Below are 10,789 nucleotides of genomic sequence, written 5' to 3'. Positions count from 1 at the left end.
CATCCTCGGGACACACCATGCATCTAATGTAATTCCTACAATTCATGTCATTCACGCAACGAATATAATTACAACATCCATTCATCATGATGCATGAAGATTACATAATGCCCGATTTATGACCGAGCATGTCATGGGTTATAATGCATAACAAGAATAAACTTTTAAGTAAAAAAAATGTTATGAATACGAATTAGGCTACGACCTTTCTTTGGAACAAGCAAAGAATGGTCCAAAGGAGCTTACGAGTCAATCGAAATAACATCCAAGACTTGTCTTTTTTGAAAATTGAAAACAATGAAGAGAAGGGGAAAAATCCCTACCTCGAAGTGGACTCGAAATTCTCACCAACAAGCAACGTACACTCCGCGCCAATTCCCAAACCTATTTAATGAAATAAACTCCACTAAGTTCCCATATTCATTAACCCATTCAAATCCCACATTGCATACTCCACAATATCCTCATTTACACTAAATTCTTATTCTACCTTAATTCTAAGGTTAAACAATTAAAATCATATCACAATATTATTTTTCATCCCAACTCAACCTTAATTAAAGCAATTTAAGTCAATAACCCTTACCTTGGAGCTTGGTAATTCCACCAAATCAAGATAACAAAGGCTTCTCTTGAATTGATTCAAAAACCTCACTTGAACCTAGAAATATAAGAAGATTAGAATCTAATTTTGACTTATTGAACAAAGGAAACTCTCAAAGAGTCAAAACCCCAAAACCCATTTAACTCCTAACCCTAGAACCAAAGACTTGCCTTAATCTTTCTCTTTTCTTTAAGTAAATGAAGTGTGGTTGTAGGTTTCAAGGTTGGAGCACCTTTACTGGCCGGAAAAGTCACCGGAATGCCGTCAGAAGTGGCTGACCGGAGGTGGTGGAGTGCAAAAGACTTTCCCTTTTCTCTTTTTTTTTTATATGCGCAGACCTTCACCCATTTTAATCCTTTTTTCTAATATCATTATTTATTCTTTTTAATTCATTACTTTTAATTCTTGTACATATTTGACCCTAATTTTAATTCAAATATTCTTTAAGCCCTCCCAACAATTCTTTTTTACCTACAATTTATTCTTTTTATAACCAAGTCCAATTTATTCATTTTATTTTTATTATTCTATATTTTAATTATTTTTATTTTGAAACGGGGTATTACATCCTCCCCTACTTATAAAAATTTCACCCTCGAAATTCACGTACGTACCCGTGGATATGAACAAGTCGGGATACTTTTCGCGCATCTGGGACTCCAACTCCCACGTCGCTTCATCCATCCCGTGATGCAACCATAACACTTTTACTAATGGAATTACACTCGATCTCGTAACCTTTTCCCGTCTATCCAAGATTCGCAACGGTTGTAGAATATACGTTTCATCTTCTTCACCTCTACAGCGGACCAATCCAACACATGTGATGGATCCGATTCATATTTCCTCAACACTGACATATGAAACACGTTATGAATCTTGGACAATCGTGGCGGAAGAGCCAACCAATATGCCACCAGTCCAATCCGCTCTAAAATCTCAAATGGTCCAATATACCGCGGAGCTAGCTTCCCTTGCATGCTAAATCTTTGAATCCCCCTACGTGGACTCACCTTCAAGAACACCTTATCACCAACCACAAACTCCAATGATCATCTTCTTTGGTCGGTGTAGGACTTTTGCCTACTTTGAGTCGTAAGTAAATGCTTTTGTATTCCTTCCACTTTCGCTTGCGTCTCTTTCACCAAATCCAAACCCGATAATGTCATTTCTCCTATCTCCACCCAACACAATGGTGATCTACAAGGTATCCCATACAAAGCTTCATATGGCGCCATTTCAATGCTACTTTGGTAGGAGTTATTGTATACAAACTCCATCAAAGGCATATGCTCCTCCCAACCACCCCCGAAATCCATAACGCATGCCCGAAGCATATCCTCCAATATCTGAATAGTCCTCTCACTCTGACCATCACTCTCCGGATGAAACGCAGTAGAGAAGCACAATTTTGTTCCCAATGTCTCCTGCAAGCTCTCCCAAAACCTACTAGTAAATCACAGATCTCTATCCGATACTATAGAAAGTGGCACTTCATGCAACCTCACAATCTCAGGAATGTATAATAGACTCAAAGACTGCAATGTGTCCGTCTTGCTAACTGGAAGAAAATGTACCAATTTCTTCAATCTATCCACAATCACCCATATTGCATCTTGCCCACGAGGACATCTTGGCAATGCCGTAAAAAAATCCATCGTGATATGTTCTCATTTCCACTTTGCCACTGGAAGTGGCTGTAACAACCCTGCCAATCTCTGGTGCTCCGCCTTCACCTACTGACAAGTAAGACACTTCGCAATATACCTTGCCACATATGCCTTCATACCTCTCTACCAAAACTGTCTCTACAAATCTATATACATCTTGGTACCCCTGGATGCATAGCAAATCTCGAATGATGCGCCTCTCTCAAAATCTCCTCACGTAGCTCCTCATCCTCGGATACTATCAATCTACCTGCACATCGTACTCCTCCATCCGTGCCTCTAATCCAACCACTCTCCTCTTCAAAAGTATCAAATGTAGCATCTCCAATTTGAGCATCTATTACTCTCTGGATTAATACAAGACGAGTAACAATGCTCCCTAAGTACATCTGGCTACCCTGCTCTTGTAGCTCCAACCCAAAACTGTCAACCGTCTCCAACATCTCCCACTCTCGCATCGCCAACCTCGCAGCTCGGTTCTTCCTACTCAAGGCATCCGCAACTACATTCGCCTTCCCTAGATGATAATTCAATAAGAAATCATAATCCTCCAAATACTCTATCCACGTTCGTTGCCTCTAATTCAACTCCTTTTGCGTGAAGAGATTCTTGAGGCTCTTATGATCTGAGAACAACTTAAATCTCTCTCCATACAAGTAATATCTCCACTGCTTCAATGCAAATAGTACCGCTGCCAACTCTAGGTCATGCACTGGGTATTTATGTTCATGTGTCTTCAACAATTGCGAACCATACTCTACAACTCTTCCCTGCTGCATCAATACACATCCTAGTCCAACTCTAGATGCATCGTAATACACCTGATATCCCACATCTCTCTCCGGAACAATCAACACCGGTGAAGATGTGAGTTTTCGTTTCAACTCTTGAAACGCCACTTCACACTCCTCTGACCACACAAACGAAACTCCCTTTCGTGTAAGGCAAGTCAATGATGAAGCAACACTGGAGAAATCCTGAATAAATCTCCTATAATAACCAGCTAGCCCTAAGAAACTCCTTATCTACGTAACATTCTTAGGTCGCTTCCACTTCACTACCGCCTCCACTTTCGATGCATCAACTGCCACTCCCTCCTGAGTAATCACATGGCCCAAGAACTTCACCTCTGTCACCCAGAATTCACACTTGCTTAGTTTTGCATACAACCGATGTTCTGTCAAAATTTACAATACTATTCTTAAATACTGCTCATGCTCCTCTACGGTAGGTGAATAAATCAAAATGTCATCTATAAATACAATCACAAAACGATCCAGAAATGGGTGAAGAACTCACTGTATCAAGTCCATGAACGCTGCCAGGGCATTTGTGAGCCCAAATGGCATCACCAACAACTCATAGTGTCCATATCGAGTTCTAAATGCTGTTTTTGAAACATCCTCCTCCCGAATCCTCAACTGATGGTAGCCCGATCGCAAATACTCAACGTGCTCCTCTCAATTGATCAAACAAGTCATTGATTCTCGGCAACGGATACTTATTCTTCACAGTCATCCGATTCAACTATCGATAATCAATGCACATATGCAATGTGCCATCTTTCTTCTACACAAATAACATCGGTGCTCTCCAGGGTGAAACACTCGGTCTAATAAATTTCTTTTTCTCCAAATCCTCCAACTGTACCTTCAACTCCTTCAACTCTACTGGAGCTATTCGATATGGAGCAATCAAAATTGGCTTCGTATCCGGAAGCAAATCAATGACAAACTCTATCTCTCTCCGTGGAGTTAGACCTGGCAAATCCTCAGGAAAAACATCCATGAACTCCTCCACTACAAGTGTCGGGGAAATCACCTCGCCACTAGGTGTAGAAGTAGTCAAACTCACCACTGACCAATCGACATAGGAGGGGTTATCCAAAAAATGTGGACAAAGAACACCCCTCGATCCCCTCAATTGAATCACTACCCCACCAGGCGCATTTAAAGTAATCCTCCTTTCCCAAAAGTCTAAAATTGCTTTTTGCTTCGTCAACCAATCTACTCGCAAGATTACACCAAAATCTTGGAAGTCAAGAATGTACAAATTAACGGTCAACTCGATATCACTAAACCGACACATGCATATGCAATAGCCCTGAATACGGGTGAACTGTCCGAACGGTGAGTCTACCACTATTGTTCGCCTCATCGGTGTCACCTCTAACCCCAAAGCCAATGTAAATGAAGATGTGATAAAGGAACTAGTAGCACCCGAATCAAATAACACTCTAGCCCAACAATTTGAAAAAAGGAACGTACCCCCAACAAAGTTCGGATGCTCTGGTGCTGTCTGGTGAGTCAGAGCAAATGCTCGTCCCTGAGTCAAAGTTTGCTGTTGCTGCTGCGGCTGCCTAGCCAGTGGTCGTCCCCTCCCTGATGGTGTAGATGTAGTAGGGGGTGCAGGGAGAGCTGGACGAGCTGGTGGTGATGTTAAGTACTGATCCTGCTGTCCTCCTCGCTCAAGCTGAGGACAATCTGCCATCTGGTGGCCAACCCTATGACACCAAAAACACTCCACCCCCTAAACTGTACATTGTGCTCTCAAATGTCTAGGATGTCCACATCGATGACAAATCCTTTGCCCCTGATGTGTACCTTTGCCACCTCGTGGCCTCTAGTCTCTACCTCGACCTCCACTCTATCCCTCCTGTCTCTGCCCATCGGTCCTCTATCTCTTCTGACCTCCTCTAGAAGAAGTACCTACCACATATGCTGTTCGACCTCTATGCGTATCCCAATACCTTCGAGACTCCCTGAAACTCATCTCATACTGTAAGGCCGTCTCCACCATATCAGCATAAGTCTACAACCTAAATCTCACTAAATGTGTAGCTATAGCATGAAGCAATCCCTGTCTGAACTACTCTGTCTTGCTCGCCTCATCTGGTGTATACCTCCTACCAAACTTGTATAGGTCCTCAAACTTCCTCCCATACTGACTCACAGGCTCTATCCATACGATAAGACAACGACACAAAATGCTGCATGAATAACTCATCAAATGATAGCCACATCAACGTTTCTCTCCTGTGCTCTAATGAATCCCACCAGTCACAAGCTTCCCCCCTCAGATAATATGAAGCCAGCAATGCGCGTCTCTCATCCAGAATCCTCAGAGTCTCAAATCGGCAGGACATCTGTCGAATCCACTCATATGCACGTGCCACATCCGTATCAACTGTAAAAGTGGGTGGATCAGTTTTGTGTAGCTGATCCAACTCTGTCAACTCTTGTCTAGGTCTTTGCACACCCTGCTCATCTCCCCACACCCATGAAGTTTGTCCCTCACTGCGGACCTCTAGTGCTCGTGCAGTCTGAGTCTGCACTAATGGAGTAACAACCCCTATCATCTCTGACATTCTCCTCATGGACTGTTCCTGCGCTACCAACAGCGGAGCAAGCTGCGCTGCTATTACAGGCTGGGTAGTGCTGGGATCTCCTTACCTATCTTATGCACGAGTGTCGGCACATCTCCAAGCTCCTAGCCTAAATCCTCTTCCTGCACTGGAGGATCCATTACACTCAACTCTGGAAATAAATGTGTGTCAAGCCTAATCGACTCAGCGGTTTCGATCCCTGATAATCCCCTGATATTGGGTCCTCGGAAGACACGCGTCCTTGCTCTCCACCATGTCCCCTATCGCGGGAACGAATAGACCTACGTGTGTCCATCTGTGGCACATAAGACACAACTTTCCATCAATAAAAATACGATTCGAGGATTTACGGGAATAAAAAAACATACCGGATCAGTAGAGGTCGTGACATGGCCTGGAGAACCGTACATAATCACAACACAACAAACACACTCACACATGCATACTGCCCACTCCCTAGGTGTAACAGCCCGACCCACTAAAGCCCAATCTCCCCACCAACCATCGAACTTGGCCCATACCAAGCCCAACCTGGCAGTTCCCAATCCCTTCCGGCCCATACCAGAAAAGATTGGACAATAGTTTAAGGTCTGCAGCGTGTTATATTCTACACCCAAGACTCGTCCCTGGCCGATGTGGTATTTCATCCAGAATAGTAACCCCCACACCTCGCCTCATATGACGCAGAGCAGGGCATTACAGTCCACCCCCCTTAGGAGCCCACGTCCCCGTGGGTCACGCCAGACACGGGCACCGCGCCCCGGTTAGACGTGAGGGACGAAACCCACATACCCACCAGGTCGGCTTCGATACCAACTGTAACAGCCCGACCCACTAAAGCCCAATCTCCCCACCAACCATCGAACTTGGCCCATACCAAGCCCAACCTGGCAGTTCCCAATCCCTTCCGGCCCATACCAGAAAAGATTGGACAATAGTTTAAGGTCTGCAGCGTGTTATATTCTGCACCCAAGACTCGTCCCTGGCCGATGTGGTATTTCATCCAGAATAGTAACCCCCACACCTCGCCTCATATGACGCAGAGCAGGGCATTACAAGTATTCAGATGGCACCGGATGAGGCATTATATGGGAGGCTTTGTAGATCCCCATTGTGCTGGTCAGAGGTTGGAGAAAGACCGTTATTAGGTGCAGAGATGGTGCAACAGACTACTGAGGTGATGACAGTGATACGACGACGGCTTCTAACAACTCAGTCATGTTAGAAGAGTTATGCGGATAGGAGACGTAGACCTCTAGAATTTCAGGTAGTCCGAGGTGAGGGGTACAGAGATTTGGGAGAGCTAGGAAATTAGCTCCGAGGTTTATAGGACCATTTGAGATTTTGGAGAGGGTGGGGACGGTAGCTTATCGATTAGCATTACCCCCACAGTTGTCAGGGGTACATTCTGTATTTCATATGTCTATGTTACGGAGATACCATAGGAACCCTTCTCACATATTAGATTGGTCTACCTTGGAGATTGGTGATTCTACTTTTGAGACACGTCCCATCAGAATTACGGATAGACAGGAGAGACGACTACGATCGAAGACCTTACCCTTAGTCAAGGTGATATGGCAACATTATGGAGCCGAAGAAGCGACCTAGGAGTTGGAGTCTGACATGTGAGCTAGCTATGTAAGGTCATTCAGTACCTAGGTATGATTTTAATTTCGGGATTGAAATTTTCTTAAGGGGAGGATATAATATCCTAACCCGATTATACACTATTCATAGTACTTTGATGAGTTGATCGAGGTGGATTGAACCTTGGTGATCGTGAATCGGGATATAGGGAGAATAAAAATTAAATCAAGATAAAAATATGAAAATATTTTTATCGCAAGAATCACTCAAATTGGATTTAAATTGGATTTATTATGAATCTTTGAAGTTAATTGAACGTTTCATTAAGGGGTGTTTTTGAGGGTGTTTTTGAAAGTGAAAGATTATGTAAAAAATAGAAAAAGCAAAAAAAAAAAAAATGCAAATATACCCTCATCTCACACGAGACTCTCTCTCTCTCTTATTTCTCTCTCTATATCACGGGTTCATCGACGATCTTTTGTTTTTGGCGACGATAGTGGCCACGGGTGGTATCAAAAGAAGCGCAGGGAAAAGACAAGTGTCACCTAAGTTGAATCACGTCAAACGGAGCCGCCGTTGAAGAGTAATCGGTGTTTGAATTTTCAGTATTCGAGCTCCTCAATTTGATGTGTGGCTTGGTCAATTTTGGTGGCCAGATCATCCGTGACACTATTGAGTTGAGTTCAGCCGAGTTAACTGAGTCTGGATGAGTTGACTCGGTTGACTGGTGTGTTGACCGGTCTGTCCCGATTTGGCACTATTTGACCCGATTTTATTGGTTTGACTCGATTTGACACCTTTGACCATTGACTTTGACCATTGACCATAGTTGACCAGACATCTTTTAACTGTATTTTTGTATGTTGTGTTTTTCGATGTAGACTGTGATCCCGGTTGAGATTCGGAGAGGATTGACTTTCGGAGTCAGGGATTTGTCAGGCACGCGTACTTGGTATTTGCATTATGATTTCCAAGTAGGGGTTTCCATGTCTCTCATGTGGGATTCGATAGTTCCGGTTTCACGGACTTTTATTATATTGTGGTTTTGTCGGTTTCCGGGGGTGGAAATATGACTTGTTTGTATGTTTTATACCTATTCTCTGTTGATTATCATTGTTGGTATGTTTTAGGAGTGGGGTGATTGGAGGTGGTTGATGTAGAGTGTGGGGCCTACCTAGGAGCCCAATCTATTGGATATGGATATATGATGGATAATATATATATATAGACCGGGTATGTACCTATAGATCGACTGAGGTGAGGTGCATCACAGGGGACACTTTCTGGTGTAGGCTATACTATTGGGATATCCGATCCTCATCCAGTTTTGGTGTGGACCTGGACTGGGAGACACCCTACGGGGATTAGGGTAGGTCCAGGGGTGGATTATGGATTATGGTGTACGGATTATGGATTACTGGAGACCAGTGTTTGTGGTTACGGTGTTGTATAGCCTTATCGGCTACCATGTTACTTGGTTGGATTATTGATGGTCATATATTTATTGCACTTTATATTCTGCATTATATTCCTTGATTTCTTTATTCTAGATATCGGTGTTCCCTTTCTATGCCCTATTGAGCTTCTTGGCTCACCCCTCTTCCTATTTCTCTTTCAGGTGAGTTGGATATAGGTGATGACGGTCAGCGACAGGACGCATGAGTTGGTGTGTAGCCTGGAGCTGTCTATATAGCGGGGCGCGGGGACTTTGGGTATTGTACTTTGTATATGTTACTATTTTACTCAGTATGATCTTGGGTAGATATGTCTTCTTATTTCCGCTGTTGTATAGATACTCCGATGGTTTCGGTGGGTGTATATACAGAAATTTGGAGGACTGTTTCCACATCGTGTTGCGGGCGTTATTACCATTTTACATATTTTATTCGATTTATGTATTAGGTTAAGGGTTGGTTCGGGGGGATGGGGTCCCTGCCAGTCACGATCTTGTAGGTATAGGTACACTTCGGTATACCTTAAGAGAGAGAGGCGTGACAACTTGGTCTATTCGCATCTTTACCTTATGAAACGTTGCTTCCAAGAACACTAAATAGAGTACAACGGTCTACTTTGATGTTTTGAAATTGCTCAACTCTCTCTATAGATGAGCTTTTCACTTTTTGTACAATTTCAAATATAACTTTGTCTATTGGCATCTTTTCGTTTCAAAATGTTCTACAAAACTTAAACTAGCAAGTTACACTTCTAAGAAAACTAAATCGAGTACAATGGTCTCTCTATAGACGAGCTTCTCATGTTTTTGTGCAATTTCAAACATAACTTGTCACGCCCTTCTTTCCTATGGTATACCGAAGTGTACCTATACCCATAGGGATGTGACCGACAGGGGACACCCCGTCCCCCGAACCTAATCTCAAACCAATAATAAAACCCAATAAACATATATAATAATAACTCTTACAGTGTGACGTGGAAGTAGTATTGAATCCAAAGTACTATTTATACAACCATCAAAACCAACCCGAGTAACGTATACAACTGTGGAATAGTAAAACAAATCTACCCGACGCCAAACTGAGTAATATAAGTAACATATACTAAGTACTAAATAGAGTACAACGGTCTACATTGATGCTTTGGAATTGCTCAACTCTCTCTACAGACGACCTTTCCATATTTTTGTACAATTTCAAACATAACTTGATCTATTGGCATCTTCTTGTTTCCAAACATTCTATGAAACTTAAACTAGCAAGTTAGACTTCTAAGAAAACTAAATAGAGTTCAACGGTCCACTTTGATTCTTTGGAATTGCTGAACTATGTCCATAGACGAGCTTTTCACGTTTTTATGCAAGTTAAAATATATCTTGGTCTATTCGCATATTTACCTTACGAAACATTGTACCAAAGCTAAACTAGCAAGTTAGACTTCAAAGAACACTAAATAGAGTAAAATGGTCCACTTTGACGCTTTGAAATTGCTCAACTCTCTCCATAGAATAGCTTTCCATGTTTATGTACAATTTGAAACATAACTTGGTCTACTCATATCTTTACCTTACGAAATGTTGCACGAAAGCTATACTAGCAAGATATACTTCTAAAAACACTCAATAGAGTGCAAAGGTCCACTTTGATGCTTTGGAAATTGCTCAACTCTCTCCGTAGATGAGCTTTTCACATTTTTGTGCAATTTGAAACATAACTTTTTCTATCTCTATATAGACGAGCTCTTCACATGTTATGCACTTTGAAACATAATTTGGTCTATCGGCATCTTTTTGTTTCCAAACATTTTTTGAAAGTTAGACTAACAAGTTAGACTTCTAAGAAAACTAAATAGAGTAGGACGATCCACTTTAATGCTTTGGAAGTGCTCAACTCTCTCCATAGACAGACGAGCTTTTCACGTTTTTGTGCAATTTTAAACATAACTTAGTCTATTCACACTTTTACTTTATGAAACGTTGCTCAAAAGCTAAATTTGTAAGTTAGACTTCTAAGAACACTAAATATAGTATAACGGTCCATCTTCATGTTTTGGAATTGGTCAACTATCTCCATAGACGAGCTTTTC

General features: G+C 42.2%; 1 protein-coding gene across 1 annotated transcript; it reads right to left on the bottom strand.

The window, feature by feature from the left end:
• Positions 1–2,274: 2,274 nt before the first annotated feature.
• LOC119985525 lies at positions 2,275–5,073 on the bottom strand. Its single transcript, XM_038829813.1, has 7 exons — positions 5,024–5,073; positions 3,925–4,777; positions 3,574–3,695; positions 3,336–3,426; positions 3,026–3,251; positions 2,439–2,791; positions 2,275–2,340 (listed from the first exon to the last, which is right to left on the bottom strand). The coding sequence occupies exons 1-7, from the start codon at positions 5,071–5,073 to the stop codon at positions 2,275–2,277; spliced, it is 1,761 nt and encodes a 586-aa protein (XP_038685741.1).
• Positions 5,074–10,789: the final 5,716 nt, after the last annotated feature.

Source organism: Tripterygium wilfordii, chromosome 19 (assembly GCF_013401445.1).
Source record: "Tripterygium wilfordii isolate XIE 37 chromosome 19, ASM1340144v1, whole genome shotgun sequence".
Classification (NCBI taxonomy): domain Eukaryota; kingdom Viridiplantae; phylum Streptophyta; class Magnoliopsida; order Celastrales; family Celastraceae; genus Tripterygium; species Tripterygium wilfordii.
This window is presented reverse-complemented; position numbering and strand designations above follow the sequence as displayed.

Excerpts from the sequence above, each read along its gene's own strand:
- LOC119985525 (XM_038829813.1), bottom strand. The coding sequence starts at position 5,073 with ATGGTGGAGACGGCCTTACAGTATGAGATGAGTTTCAGGGAGTCTCGA. Across the intron at positions 3,696-3,924 it reads TAGAGTTGAAGGAGTTGAAG|TTGAGGATTCGGGAGGAGGA; the intron begins GTACAGTTGGAG and ends GGCTACCATCAG. Across the intron at positions 3,427-3,573 it reads GCGTTCATGGACTTGATACA|CAAGTGTGAATTCTGGGTGA; the intron begins GTGAGTTCTTCA and ends TGCAAAACTAAG.